This window comes from Chrysochloris asiatica, unplaced genomic scaffold (genome assembly GCF_000296735.1).
Source record: "Chrysochloris asiatica unplaced genomic scaffold, ChrAsi1.0 scaffold00211, whole genome shotgun sequence".
In the NCBI taxonomy this organism is placed as follows: Eukaryota; Metazoa; Chordata; class Mammalia; order Afrosoricida; family Chrysochloridae; genus Chrysochloris; species Chrysochloris asiatica.
In genome coordinates, this window is record NW_006408729.1 from 2571546 (window position 1) to 2588219 (window position 16674).

Below are 16674 nucleotides of genomic sequence, written 5' to 3' on the forward strand. Positions count from 1 at the left end.
CAAAGCCACATGATTGAAAGCACAAAAGCCTTATAGATCACCTCCTTGGACAGTGTTAACTGGTGTGGCCTACACCTTCCTGTGTCCTCCTAGTGATGCAATGGAAAAGACCTAATAAAGACAAAAAGCTTTATAGGGCACATATTATCTTAGGAATTGAAATGGATTGGAGTGGGGTATGGAGGAATAGTGTAGGAAAAGATACGGGAATTTTCAAGATAATTAAGGAAAGTAGTAGAATGGTCAGTTATTACTAATTTAAGATGTAACTTGCCCATAGATTGACTTTAGCATTATTGTTTTATTTTAGTGAACGTGGGTGATCTTGGAAGACTTAGTTAACATCCCTGTGCTTCCTTTACCCTATGTGTAATACTATTACCTTCCATATGGAATTATTAAGGAGTCTTGGTTGCACTGTGGCATTGGACTGATGCTCCACAAGATGTTCGGAGGGAGCCAGATGAGACTGTCTACTCCCGTAAAGATTTACAGTCTCAGAAACCCTATATAGAGTCACTATGAGTTGGCATCAACTTGATGGACGTGGGTTTTCTATAGCATTATTAGAATTTTCAAATGAGTTTATGTAATAAAGTGCCTGGAACAGTGTCAGCCACAGAGTAGGCAGAATACATCTTTGCTTTTCTTATGACAATATGTTCATAGTTTTACTTTATACTGTTGTTCCTGTATAGGCCTGTTTTTCCCTTAAAACAATCTGATTTTGAAAATAATGAAATGAACTGGACTTCTTATATAACTACTCATTTAATACAGAATGAATTTTGAGCCCATCAAAAAGAATGGAAAATAAAGATGATCAATTGGAGTTATGATATAAGGGTTTTATGAACACATTTACCATGATATTTCAATGGGCAGACAGAACAGTTCCACTTCTAAAGGATCTTACATTTTTTTATTCTGAAGTTGCTTTTTACATGATTTTTTAATTCATTGATGAGTGTAGTAAGCTGATGGTAAATTAAGTTCTCTAGGTAATAATTAAGGCACCCTGGTAGAGTAGTGGGTTGCATGTTGGGTTGCTAACTGCAAGGTCAGCAATTCAAATCCACCAGCCCTTCCAGAGTCATATTTGAGACTCTTTGCTCCCTTAAAGATTGACAGCCTCCGAAACTCTCTACAGAGTCGCTATGAGTCAGAATACACTTAACAACACACAACAGTAACAGCAGTAACAGCAGGGGACAACTTATTACATTTTATATTTTATAGGCCAAAATTGCCTCTTTCTTTGGTGAGGTCACAGGAAACAATTTAATTTTTAAAACTATATGAAGATAATGGAATTTTGTTTGACACATGCTTGAAGATTATATTTTCCAACACTCTGATATAACCAATGGCATAAATGCAAGTTTCAGAGAAGTAACATTGTTGTTCGTAGGTAAAATATTGGGGATAGGGCTAAAGCTCAAGTCTCCTGACTGCTAGTTTGTTATTCTATACACCGTATAACAACTAAATGAATGAAATTTATGCTGTCATCAACTTACTAGTTTATTATTTAAAAACAATTATAAAAATAATCTTTCACTGTATATATATATACATATATATATACATATATATTTTTTGCAAGTAATCTAATTCTTCTTCTTACCCATTTGTGATTAAAAAAAAATACAAAAATACAGCTAGCACCATGTTTTTGTTTTTTCATGTACAGTTCAGTGAAATCAAGTACATCAGCCATGTTGTGCAATTATTACCAATATCTTTTGCCAACATTTTTATCTCCATAAACATTCTCAATGATTTAAACAAGAACCCTCCTCATTTATCCTCTTTACCATCCTGGGTAACAACATTATCTCTGATCTCTATCTACTTGCCTAGTCTATGTAGTTCATATTAGTGATATCATATAATATTTGTCTTTTGTGTGATTTACTTGTGTCACTCAAGGTAATATTTTCAAGATTCCATTCATGCTATAACATGTATTAAGACTCCATTTCTCTTAATATCTAATGTATTTCATTGGATGTATATACCACATTTGAAAATTTTTTTTATTGAAGTTATATGATATTCCAGAGACTGCACTAGCTAGTTTTGTTCTATTACTGTAAAATATTTCCAAAGTAGGGAAATTGGCACTATCTGTATTTTAAACATATGAGAACTGAAGCTTAATATTCAAGGAATAAACCTAAAATGTTGGTAAATGGAAGAGCTATATTTTAACCCAAATGACTTAATTCCAGAGCTCACACCATTAGCCTCTATTTTGTATAGCTTCTCCATATGAGTGGGGCCAGGTAGAAATGGAAGCTTATGTGTTTAAGCCTGGGTCATTGGCAGAAAAGAAAAAGACAATATTTCCTCATCAGTAAAGTTGTAATAGGAGTCCTGGTGTGGCATTGTAGGATAAGCATTGGACTGTTAACTGCAAAGTTTATGGTTCAAACCCACCAGCTGCTCCTAGGAAGTACTACATAGGAAGCACTACTCATGCTATGAGTCGGAATTGACTCTATGGCACTTAACAACAACAACAAAATTGGGATAATAATAGTACCTACCTGATAGGGCTTGTATTGTATAAATTAAATTAAGTAACATGCATGAAGCTCTTAGAAGAAACTTTACATACAATGGGTATTCAAGAACTATTGGGGCTTTTTTGCCACTAATAAATTGCTACTAATACTCTTCCTGGGAACATTATTAAAATCTTTCAGATACATTTACAAGCAAAGAGATTGGCTCCTGCTTGAAATACATTATTAGATGGATCACACGTGTATATAGAGACCCAAGCAATTTTTTATATCAATTTATTCTTGATGAATGGATCTTTTTCTAATAAGTATCTTAACATTGCAAGAAGGAAAAGCTATTCAGTATGGGTAGAGTGTGAACAGTTCCCAAGTGGTTCTGATAAATGTATATAAGAACAAGGAAGGTTATAAAAATCAGATTAGCAGATTAGTTGGTCTTTTATTTGACAGAGTTATGAATTGCACTTTTAAATATGGCTTTTATTGATTAAGTCAGCAAAGAATGTCATAGTTGCTGTGCAATTAGCTAGGGACCGTGTTTGAATAAAACATAGTCTTTATCTTTGAGGATCTCACAATCTATACGGTACAAACAAACACATCAGTGATACAGGTACTGTAGTGTACAATAAACTGGAGAGATTAGCTTTAAACAGAGAGTTTGGGAATCTTGGTGAGTCAGGAAAACTTCATTGAGTTGATTTGTTGTTGTTAAGTTTCATCAAGTCAGTTCCAACTCACAGGAACCCTCTACAGGGTTTCCAAGAAGTGGCTGGTGAGTTTGAACCACTGACCTTCTGGTTCAAATTGACCTTTCAGTCCAGTGCCTTATCCTACAGCACCACATCAGAACTCTGAGTTGACTTGGAAAGGCACATATGACTATTTTTTTTTTTTAATTAAAAAGTTTTTATTCTGGATTATGTGAAAGTTTACAGGACAGACCATCAGTTTTTACATTCAACAAATCATATACTTTGTTTCATTACTATGATTATAATCCTCTTCATGTACTATCAGTTAATAGTATTTCTCTCTATTCATTTTAGCTCTTTTTTTTTTAAACACACTCAGGCATATATAATAATTTAAACCACCAAAGGGCATTCTGCAAGCCTGCCTCCTGGCCACCAGCTCTTAGTCCCTCTAATTCCATGAATTTAGTTCTTAGGTTCTCCTTCTCTCCATGTTCCCATCTCTACCTCCATCTTTGATGTTGCTACTTCTCTGGATAGAGTCTCACATTCTGTTTGTGCTCTTCTCTCTTGATGGTCCTAGGATCCTCTGTTTCTGGACTGTAAGATTAACTACTCCCCCATTTTTGTTACAAAACTTCTACCTTTACAATTGTGACAGACATGACTTTCTTAAGAAGTGGAGATGGAAGGGTATTTCCAGACAGAAAACCACAATACAAGAACAATACTGTGCTTGGGAAACATTGTATCTGCTTATAGGCCATGTTGGGATAGAGGGAGGACACGGATAGCTGGAAAGGTTGTGTGGAAGTCAGTTTATGAAGTGTAGCTTCAAATAGGGGCATGAGATGATTATATGTGTGTTTTAGTATAAGTCTGGTGCTTGTGTCAACTAGTTAGAGGAACATAGGATTGAAAGTTGCCTATAAAGGCATAAAAGATGGGGAGGGCTTGAACTCAAGCCAGAAGGAATGAGGGTAGATAAGCTGGAAGTAAGAAATACCTCTGAGGAAGAACTGCTAGGGGTTGGTTACCATTTGTGTATAAGAATTGATTAGTGGAGACTGAGAAATTGAGATGGACTCTGACGTTTCTGCTGTCTGTGGAGATAGTGAAGGAGGACAGTGGAGCAGTAGTTCTCAGAAGAAGTGGACATATTTAATGTATGTATATGGATTTACTTCTAGTTGCTACTCAAAATTTGCTTTGCATTTTTATTTCAGTTCTTGACATATAAACATCTTGTTTGCCTAACGAAATTATAAATAATTGTTGAATTAATGTAAGCTAATTTTTGTGTCAATGTGGCACTATAGGGTAAAGCACTAGAATGCTAACAGCAAGGTCTGTGGTTCAAACCCATCAACCATGCACCAGAAACCCTATAGAGGGTTGCTATGAGTTAGAACTGACTCGACGGCATTTAACAACAATAGCATTTGTGTTGAAGTCCTGGTGTGGTGGTGTAGGATAAGCACTGGACTGCTAACTGAAAGGTTGGAGATTCAAACTCACTAGTCTCTCGATGGAAACCCTATTCAGGGTTGTTAGGAGTTAGAACTGACTGGATAACACTTAACATCAACAGCAGCAAATGTTTGGGACAAGAGAAATCACATGTAGGTATACAATGGAGGAAGATGTGAGGCTGAAAACACTCTCTAAGAAAATCAGAGAGGGCTAGATAATATGGTTTTAGTGAAAAATAATACATAGGAAGGAGGTAGACTGGAGGATGACTTTGTAGGGCATGGTCATGAGTTTGGAACTGATAGGAAAGTGTCTTGAGAAGATATAGTCATGGTCAGTGTTGAGATGACTCTTGGGATTACACAGTAAGCATTTGTTATCTGTGCTCTTCATTTGGTACTTAGTACATGCTACTTTGTATTGAGGTATGTGTGTCCTGGATCCCAAAGCAAATGGTCATAAACTTGTCAGGAAACATGGCTAAGTCCACATACTATACTCTATGGACATTTGTTAAATTTATTTGTGGATAGACTCTCTTAGACAAGAACAGTAGGGAGCAACCAACTTTGTATTCATGAAGTACAATTCAGGATAAAATGTTCATGGTTCTGTTATAACCCTTGGGCTTTTTAGCAGTTAAATGACCTTACAGAAGTAATAAAGTATATTGCAAAAAAAAATGTGGGTACTGGAGTCAATAACTTGAGTTTGAAGTCCAGCTTTCTATCTACATTACCTTATTTGAACTCCGTATGCTTTGGTTTTCTCAATGATATGAAGGTATGAAAGAGGCACTAAGATTTGTGAAGACTAAATTAATTAATATCTGTCAATAGCTTAGCACAGTGCCTGACACATGGCAAATACTCACTACATCTTGGGTATCACTAGATTCACACTCTTAGATACCAATAAGAAAAGAGGATCTACTCTAAAGAAGTGTGTATGGGGCTATGTTGTTGTTGTTAAGTACCGTGGAGTTGGTTCTGACTCATAGTGACTCTGCACAGGGTTTCCTAGGCTGTAAATCTTTACAGGAGCAGAATGCCTCATCTTTCTCCCATAGAACTGCTGGTAGTTTTGAACTGCTGACCTTGAGGTTGGCAGCCCATCTCGTAACCACTACGATACCAGAGCTCCTTGTGTGGAACTATAGGCAAGGCCATATGTTGTACAATCCCAGAGGTCACATTGTATCTCAGTCTGTAGTGCCATAGGTCATTGTTCTGGATTCATACTGTAGGTTTCACTTGCACTCTTATTTCATCCTTATATCAATTCCTCTATGATAATGGGGAGTCCTGGTGTGGCGCTGTAGACTGCAAAGTTGGTTTGAACCACAAGATCAGTGGTTCATGCTCCTCAGAAACCCTATACAGGTTCACTATGGGTAGGAACTGAGTTGAAGGCACTGAACAATGACAATATGATAAGAGAGTCATGGTGTGGCACTATGGGATAAACTACAAGGTCAGTTTCAATCACAAGGTCGGCAGCTCAAATTCGCCAGTTGCTCCTCAAAACTGATACAGGGTTGGTATGAGTCAGAACTGACTTAATGGCCCTTAACAACAACAACATGATAATGAGGGAGTTCCTGGGTGGTGTAAACAGTTAACATATTTGGCTACTAACCAAAAGATGGGGGAAGCTTAAGTCTACCCAGAGGTACTCAGAAGGCCTGGCAACCTATTCTGAAGAATTAGCCATTGAAAACCCTTTGAAGCAAACATGAGTTCCTTTGATACACATGGAGTTGCCAGAGTTGGAATCATTGGAATCAACTTGATGAAAACTCGTGTGTGCATGTGTATATGATGAAGGGGAAACAAGTCCAAATCCATAGGTCATGAATGACATTTGTAGTAGAGCTTATGATAGTGCTCATTCAAAACATCATTAAGATTTCCTCTGCCTTAGTCTGGGCCTCCCACCTCCATGTGCTCACTTGCTGAATGCTCATTCACTGGGCTAACATCAGATTCTAGGAGGCCCCAGCTGGGGACTAAGGCACTGCCCTCCCCCAGGAAGTGCTCTACACAGGCATCTGCAGAGAAGTGATTACAAAAAGCTTAGGGTCAGTAGTTATGGTCACCTTGAAGATAACCCATCCTTTTCTGTCTCCACCCGTATCTTTCATTCATTATGCCACTCTTTCTTTTTGAAACTCACACTGTCTCTCTACTCCTCTGGAAGAGTGAGTTTAAACTAGGCCTTGGGTCAAGGTGAAACTAGGGGGCTGAGCAGAGTTTGGAACCTGGCATCGTAGATTGCTTGTCAGTATTCTAGATTTTCTCCCAATTCTCTTCTAGCTGTAACATTCATAGAAGTACTCCATCCCAAGTTTGGTTTGAACTTGCCAGCCCCTCCACAGAAGCCCCTCCTCGGAAACTTATGAGTCGGAACCGACTCGATGTCATTTAATAACAACAGTGATGATTCAGGGATTTTTAAAGCATGCTGTTCAGTTTGTCATACTGTGGTGGTTTGTGTGTTACTGTGATGCTAGCAGGTATGCCAGGGGTGTTTCAAATACCAGCAGGATCTCCCTTAATGAACAAGTTTCAGGGGAGCTTCTTGATTAAAATCAAACTAGAAAGAAAGAATAGACAATCCACTTGTAAGGTTTTTAGCCACTAAAAACTTCATAAGTATCAGCAGAATATTGTCTGAAATTATTCTATCATAGATAGCATATTACTTCAAGATAGACTTTGACATGCTTTTTGGGGGGGGCAGGTTGAGCAGTGAATGTGATGTCATTCCTTTTAAATTTGTCATTCCTGGCATTGTAAATCATATTTGTCTGATTCAGAATGCCCAATAGCTGCTGCCCATTTCTGCTACTTAATACCTAGGATATCAATCTCTATATGTCCAATTTCATTTTTGAATGGCTTCCAATTTTGCTAGATTCATACTTTGTACGTTCCATGTTCCAATTAATAGATTTTTGCAGTTGTTTCTTCTCATTTTGAGTAGTGCCCCATCAGTAAATGAAAGACCTAAAAGTTTTGCTTCATCCTTGTCATTGAGGAGGTAACTCTACCCCAGTCATATTTTGTGCATTTTCCAAACTGAGGGCTTCATCTTGTGGCACTATACCAGACTGCAGGTATTCATAAATATCTCAGCGGCTTACCTTTCAGAAATAGTATGCTTTTTGTTTCTCCTAGTCTGTCTAAGTATGCAAGCTTTGCTGAAACATGTTCATCATGGGTGAAGTATTTGAAATGCTTTTGACAGTTTCCAGCATCACAGCAGTATGCAAGCCACCACAGTGTGACAAACTGACAGGCGAGTGGTGGGTATTAAAGCATACATTGTGTAACTCTTAATTTTTATTGTGCAATATTATACATAAAGGAAAATATGAATTTCCTTTATTATTTTCATAGACAAGATTTTGTTGCTTTAAGGAAGAAATCTGTTTCATTCTTTTAAAGACAAAATTTGTTTCAAGCTCAGTGAATAATAAGAATCCATCGGTCTCATTTGTATCAATTACTATATACTCTCTTTCTCTCTCCAACCTACAGTTTGGGGATATGGATTCCTATCAGTGACAATTATTAACTTGGCATCTCTTCTTGGATTGATTTTGACTCCGTTGATCAAGAAACCTTATTTTCCTAAGATTATGACCTATTTTGTGGGACTGGCTATTGGAACTCTGTTTTCAAATGCAATTTTCCAACTTATTCCAGAGGTAAGGTTATTTGTTTCTGTGAATAATTTTTTTTTCTTTTAAGCATTTTATTGTTTTGTACATTTTTTTTGCCTCCATAATTCTCACAGCATTTTATGATCTGATTTATAGTGTTTTGAATAAGAGAATGCTGAATCACAGCAGATATAAAAGCTTGTCCCAAACTACAGTAGATGTCAATGTTGGGGACAAAATTAATATTCTAGCTAGCCAACCACTAATACCTGCTCAGATGGCTCTTGCACACCTTAGAGGGTCTTAAAACTTTATTCTGTCTTTGGCAAATGTAATTTTTCAACATGCTGTTTTATTATTTATTTATTTTCTCAAGAGGATGCAATGTCAAATTTGCTGATGATATACTACAAAATTCCCTATGTATATACTAGAATTGCAGCTATAGAAAACTGGAGAATGCATTAAAGCTCAATTTACAAACCCTTTCTTTTCTTTTTTGGATGGTAGGGGGAAAAATTAATTTAGAGCCAATAAATAAACAACTTCTTTTTTTCTTTTGTTAAGATGCATTGATAATCTGTCATTGACCAGAGTATACTGTTCAATCAATCAACAGATAATATGAATGTTTTATTACAAAATCAGTGATGTGGTCTTCTTTTAAGGAAGAGAAACACAAGAAGTTGAATCAGTGAGATGAAAAGAGAGGGGAAGTTGATGAGGAAAGGAAAGAGAAAGAGGCATTAATAGAAAGCAGCCAAAAAAAAGTGAAACTAGAGAAATATTTGCATCATGTGTTGTACCTCCCTACTCCCATGTACACACAAAGATGGAGAGACATGCCTTGAACAAATAGAAAATAGTATTTCAAAATGGGAGTAGCAACCTCATCCCACAATTTTTAGTAAATGAAAACCAAATCCTCTTTTAGTTTTCACAGCTGTGTACAAAAGTGGACATATGCTTTCTTAGGCATGATCTAAGTATTAGTATTACCACTTGAAACAGAAAGGACCAAGAAGAACATCTATAGCAAATCCTTAATTGTAAAGATGAAAAAAAATAGAAAACCAGGGCATTAAATGACTTTGTTGTAATCACACAATCAACAGCAACGATAGGGCTATAACACAAATGTCTTGAGAGAAAAATATGTAATATATTTAATGTTATCACACTCACATATATCACACATGTGCCTTGTGGGTTGAATTACATTAATTCAGGTTGTTTCTGAATTAAATTAATTAGGTGGGTGGTTCAAGCTTACCAGCTGCTCCTCAGAGTTGGAAATGACTCAACGGTACTTAACAACCACAACAACAAACAAGCAAAGCATTTAAGACTCTTCTTTTGCTCTTCTGTGATAATTAAGGAATCATAGATATGATCATAGAATTATATAAGCATTAAATAACTCTCTGGCAATAATTCTCTGATTTAATGCAGAGTTCTCTCTTTTTTTTTTGACAAAGTTCATTTCACTTTGTTATTTCATGTTGTTTTAACAACATTTTTAATGCAAGGGGGTTTCAAAAAATTTGTGGAAAGATTAAATTAAAAGATGGAACTTTTCCATGAATTTTTTAAAGCCCCTTCATAATGTACTATATAGATAAAGACAGAGAAGTTACTCAAATGGAGATTTGGCTGCATGATCTTATCAGAAGCTTAGGACAAGGACCTTGTTGTTGTTGTTGTTACGTGGCATAGAGTTGGTTCCGGCTCATAGTGACCCTACGTACAACAGAAATAACCACTGCTCAGGCCTGGGCTAACCTCATAATTGTGGTTATGCTTGAGCCCATTGATGCTGTCACTTTGCAAATCAAACTCGCTGGTGGTCTTCCTCTTTTTCTCTGACCCTCCACCTTTGTTGTTTGTTGTTAAGTAACGTGGAGTCAGTTCCGACTCATAGCGATCCTGTGCAGGGTTTCCGAGGCTGTAAATCTTTACAGGTGCAGAACGCCTCATCTTTCTCCCGCGGAACAGCTGGTAGTTTCAAACTGCTGACCTTAAAGTTCGCAGCCCGATTTGTAACCACTACCTTACCAAACATGATATTCTTCTCCAGTGACTGGTCCCTCCAGACAATATATCTAGATTATGAGAGATGAAGTCTGGCTTCCAAGGAACACTCTGGCTGTACTTCATCCAACACAGAAATATTTGTTCTTTTAACAGTCCATGGTACTTTCAATATTCTCTTCCACCACCATAACTCAAAAACATCAATTCTTCTAAGGTCTTCCTTATTCACTGTCCAGCTTTTGCATGCATATGAAGTTATTGAAAATACCTTGCCTTGAATCAGGCACATCTGAGTCCTCAAACTGACATCTTTGCTCTTCAACACTTTAAAAAGGTCTTGTGCAGCATATTTGCCTAATGCAATATATCGTTTGGTTTCTTGACTGCTGCTTCCGTGAGTGTTGATGGTTGATCCGAGGAAAATGAAGTCTTTGCCAACTTCAATCTTTTCTCCATTGATAAGAATGTTGTTTATTGGTCCAATGGTAAGGTTTTTGTTTTCTTTACATTGGGATGCAATCCATATCGAAGGCTGCAGTCTTTGATCTTCATCAGTAAGTATTTTAGGACCTAGGCATCCTTTATACTAGAATGCTGTTCTGAGAGGTGGTTTACAATATGTACGATGGTTGATAGAAAGGGCTTTTCATGTTACTCTCTCCTCCTATTTTGTTTATTTATTTTAAATTTATGTTTCTTGTTTGTTAGGGATAGCTTGACTCTTTGTAATCTCAAACTTCATCTTTTGCTCTTTTATTCTTTAAACAGTGGATTAGCTCGTTCTTGTTGAGTATGCCTGAAAATCAATCTTAAATAATTTTTATAGTCTTGGATACAGTCTTTGATTTATTTATCTCTTTAGGAACTAAGAAATATCTCACTAGGACTAAGAGAATCTGTCCTGGGAAAACAATAATCCCAGTGGCTTGCTATATTTACTTTTAAAATGTCACTCTGGATATAATGGACAAATATATTGCTTCTAGAAAAAGTGGGTCATTAACATCTCATGTATCCTCATTACCTAGACCTCTTCCTATTTTGTGAAGGGAATTATTTCTGTGTATTCATTGCTAGAAGTTTGCCTTTCAAGGCACATTTTCCTATAAGTGTTATCACTAGAAAACTATAAAATCCTTTGATGACTATATTTAATAGGACTTTCCCTTTTTGTTACTAAAATTTTAGGGTCTTTTTATAATTTTGCATATAAACTCAATTACACTGAGTTGTGAAGATGGGCTTAGGACTTCAGTGAAAATGTATGTTAAGAAAATATAACATTAACATAATATTAATCAAGTTAAATTATTTGGTTTTACCTGAAGTAACCTTTTTTTTAAAATTTTTTCAGGCGCTTGGATTCAATCCCAAAATTGACAACTATGTTGAAAAAGCAGCTGCTGTGTTTGGTGGATTTTACATGCTTTTCTTTGTTGAAAGAATGCTTAAGATGTTACTGAAGACATATGGTCAAGTAAATAGACTTTAGTTAATTCCATTGAAATTTTACCTATAAAAATTACTTTTGCTAGGCATGGATTTTATTCTTAGAATTATGTGAAAGATACAATTATTAGGTAGACATATGAATTAAGGAGAGAAAAGAGTCAATATATTAACCAGTATAAAAGAAATGCTTGATTAATTCACAGTGTAGAATTTGAGCAAGTATTAACAGTTTAATGTCAAATTACAGAGATGTGTAATTAATATTTAATTCATATTCATTGAAATAAGAAAATGTATCTATCCTATCATGAAAATAATAGTCAATAGAAGCTGTGCAATGAGAATATATTAAAAGGGAGAGAAATTTTGTAAATCTAAAATATTACATTGAATACATATAGAATACAGAACAATTTCCTCTTACAAACAAAAATTAGTTAACTCTATTTGCTTATCTGTGTGAGTCATCTAATATTTATTTATTCTTTCTATAAATTCTACTTCCTCCATTTATTTTTCCCATTTAGAATGATCATACCCACTTTGCAAATGATGATTTTGGTCCTTCTCAAGAAAAAACTCCTCAACCTAAAGCAGTACCTGCCATTAATGGTGTGACATGCTACGCAAACCCTGCAGTCACAGAACCGAATGGACACATCCATTTTGATAATATCAACGTAGTATCTCTACAGGTATGCTGATTCCATTTTTTATTTATAATACTACATGCTTTATAAGATGTAAAATCCACTGCCACTGAGGTGATTTCAACTCATAGTGATACAGTTGGGCAGAATAGAACTGCTCTTTAGGGTTTCTGAGATGGTAAGTTTTTATGATAGTGGACACCATCATCTTTCTCTTATGGAGTAGCTGATGGTTTTGAACTGCCAACCTTGTGGTTAGCAGCCCAGTGCTTAAGCCATGATACCACCAGAATTCCCTATACTATCTGGAGAAAGATGAGGCTTTCTGCTCCTGTAAAGATTTACAGCCTCAGAAACCCTATCTAGGTTCGCTATGAGTGGAACCGACTCCACGGCACACCACCACCACCACCATATAAAGGTTGCTGTAAATGTGGCCAAGCCAATCTTTTGTACATTTAAATACCTATCAGGCTTATTTCTGGATATGTGGGGTAAATGGAATGTAAACTTGCATACATTTCCCACTTTCCCCTTGATATGCTCACTTTAAACAATTGAATTGAGCAAGAAATTGTGGATTGCTGGAGTTGGGGCTTCATTATTTTAAAAGAATGTTTACCTATAGAGAAATATCTTAATTAGATTCATACAATAATATGTGGCAGAATTAATTCATGCCATTTCTCATATTTTGCAATTCTGTCAACATCTAAAACCAAAAAATCGGTTTAGGTGATTTTGAAAATGTAAGAAAAAAGATTTGCAAGCTATTACATTTGTGGCCATTAATTGATGAAAAAAATTGTTTTAACATCTTCTAAATAATAACATTGATATAATTTTTTGAGCAAGTATTTGTTGTTAAGTGCCGTCAAGTAGGTTCCAACCCATAGCGACCCTGTATAGGGTTTTCAAGGAGCGACTAGTGAGCTTGAAGTACCCACCTTGTGTTTCAAACCGACTATGTCATATGCACTGATGACTTAGTGGTTAAAGTGCTTGGCTACTAATCATGAGATTTGTGAATAGAATCTACTAATCTCTCTGCAGGAGGCAGATATAGCAGTTTCCTGTAAAGATTACAGCCTTAGGAGCCCTTTGGAACAATTCTACGCTGCCCAACAGTGTCACTGTAAAAAATATGGCACCAACCATCTCTCCCATGACACTTTCTACTTCTCATCTGTTCAATAATCCATTGCAATGGACACACAGAACTCAGAGATACCACTCACAGTTTTGGAGCTTATTAGGAAAGTTAATAGGTTACAATGCTGTTGTTGTTAAGTGCTGTTGAGTTGGTTCTGACTCATAGCAACCCTGTATAAGATTTGAATCGCTGGCTTTGTGGTTCAAACCAACCTTTCAGTCTAGTGCACGATCCTGCATCACCACATCAGGAATCAACAGGCTCCAATACAGGGTCAATAATGCTTAAGTCATAGGTGTTTGATTCAGAATAGCCTCTCTAAGCCAGGCTTTCTACTCCCGTAAAGATTTACACCCTCGGAAACCCTGTACAGGGTTGCTATGGGTCAGAACCGACTCGAGGGCACTTAACAACAACAACAACAAGCCATGTCTACAGGCTCTGTCTGCCCAGCCAATGTTACAAAGCTCTTTGAAGGCTACTGATAAATGCCCACAGGACACACCATTCCACCATTAACCTCAGCCTGAATGCACTGGGCTTAACTCCCTTGGTCAGCAAACCTAGTCTCTTCCTACAATTAAGTGCCTGGAGGTATCCTACTCTGCAAACAAGAGTCACTCAGATTCGTTTGCTCTGTGGTCTGGGAAGCTCACTGCTCTGTGTATGCTCTGGTTCTTGGTTCTGCTGCTGTTGCTCCTCTGCTACTCCTCCAGGGTCACCGCTCTCTGTCCCTAGGTTGAGGGGGTTCGATGAGCAAGGATCTCAGGGTCCAAGTGACGTACTCCACTCCTGGCTCTTCTTGTTTGATGGTAGTAAGATTTCCCCTCCTGCTTCTGAGATGGTTCATTTCACATTTGATCTTCATTTCATATTATTATGTCATCCTAATAATATCTTCTCCCACCTTCTCTTATCCAGATAAAGCAGGGTAGAAAGCATTGTTTGGCAGGAGTTATAGTCTGGTAGCATAGTGGTTACGAATCAGGCTGCGAACCTTTAGGTCAGCAGTTGGAAACTACCAGCTGCTCCGCAGGAGAAAGATGAGGCTTTCTACTCCCGTAAAGATATACAGCCTCGGAAACCCTGTACAAGGTCACTATGGGTTGGAACCGACTTGACGGCACTTAACAACAACATAGTATATGGTGAGAGTCCTGAGAGTTCAGTGAGATAAGAGGTGGTTGCTAACCACAAGGTCAGCAGTTCAAATGTACCAGCTACTCTTCGGGAAAAAGATGAGACTTTCTGCTCCTGTAAAGATTTTCAGCCTCATACAGGGTTGCAACCAACTAGGTGGTACACAACCACCACCTATAGACTGTGACTTGAAGATACATTACAGAATTTACTATACTGCAGTCACCAAGAGTCAGAATCGACTTGATGGTAGTGCTAATATGCTAATTATTTAAGTAGATTATCTCATTGTTTTGTAACAACAATACAAACTAGTAATTACTTTCTATGTATTAAAATTATTTTGGTGTTAAGTGATGGAAATCAAACTCAAATTATTTATCAAAAGAAGGCTGATTAGAAGGATATTGGGTGTCTACGAGAACAGGAAGAACTGAAGTGCTATCAAAACCATTAAGACTCATTCTCCTCTTTCCTGCATCTTAGCATCATTTTTTTTTTCTCTTTCATTGTGGACCCATTTATTCCATAAGTGGAAAACATTACCATTAAGCAACCTCTGAGATTTATTGCTTATAATTTTAGACACTGGTAGGTAGGAAAAGGAACAGACTTTTTTCTGAGTACTAAATCCGAAATTCTTCAAAAGCCTGAATTTCTTGTGCACTTATAACGACATCATAATCATTTAGAAGATGGGATCACTTAAATGATTCTCAAGAGAGTATGGATGGAGTAGAAGAATGGTTATTAAAAAAGGAACATTGGGATAAGAGTGTCTTTGTTAACTACAACAATGCCCATTCAAAAGATGAGAAAAGTGAAACATTAAATATGAAATAACTTATGAAATTAAACACAATGTAAAGAGGAAAATTAAAAATAATCTCAAAAAAGGAATACTAGTGAATATCTTTGGTGTCTACATCAATGCCTATTTAACAGATGAGGAAAGTGAAACTTTAAATATTACATAACATAAATTATGAAGTTAAACACATTTTGAAAGAAGAAAATTAAAAATAAAGTCAAAAGAAATGCTAGTTTTTTGTTTTTAAAAAAGCAGGAAAAACGTTTATGGTAAATGACCATGCCTGCGTTTCTTTCTGGAAAGAGAACTTAATTGATCATATGATTCTCCCCATCTAATTAAATAATTTATTCTATTTAATGTAATGAACGGTACTTTTAGTCAAGATTTTGCAAAGAATATGGAGATGTTTATATAGAAAATTTCTTGCAGTAAGTCAGTTAAGATTTTAAAAATACTCATTATATATTAAAGACTTTAGATTAATTGCCTTATTTGATCCTCATAATAAATTAAGGGGTACAACTATTATAGGTGGTGGTTATGAAGTGCTGTCGAGTCAGTTCCGACCCATAGCAACCCTGTATAGGGTTTCTGAGGAGCAGCTGGTGAGCTTAAACTGCCAGCCTTGCAGTTCAAACAGCTTTGTGGTCTGGCACATTAACCCACAGCACCACACCAGGACTCCATGGAGTTGGTTTCGATTCATAGTTACCCTATCTAGAGTAAATCTTTATGGGAGCAGAAAGCCTCATCTTTCACTGCGGAACCAACCACTGGTAGTTTCGAATTGCTGACCTTGAGATTAGTAGCCTGACTCCAAATCACTGCAAGCTGAGGCGCTAACAGAAAGGTTAACAGTTTGAATTTACCACTGGATTTGCGGGAAAAAAGATGAGGCTTTCTGTTCCCGTAAAGATTTATAGCCTCAGAAACCCTGTAAAGGGTTGCTTTGAATTGGACCTGATTCCATGGCACATAACCACCACCACCACTACTACCACTGTTATAGAAGTCCTGGTGTGGCATTGTGGAATAAAGCACTGGACCACAAGGTCAGTTTGAACC

General features: G+C 36.7%; 1 protein-coding gene across 1 annotated transcript in view; it reads left to right on the plus strand.

The window, feature by feature from the left end:
- The window catches only part of SLC39A8 (solute carrier family 39 (zinc transporter), member 8), a 105064-nt gene that overhangs the window by 42810 nt on the left and 45580 nt on the right, over nucleotides 1-16674 (plus strand). Inside the window, exons 3-5 of the mRNA XM_006872719.1 lie at nucleotides 8242-8411; nucleotides 11755-11877; nucleotides 12380-12547. Of these exons, the coding sequence (XP_006872781.1) occupies nucleotides 8242-8411; nucleotides 11755-11877; nucleotides 12380-12547 (461 nt within the window). The remainder of the gene's footprint in view (nucleotides 1-8241; nucleotides 8412-11754; nucleotides 11878-12379; nucleotides 12548-16674) is intronic.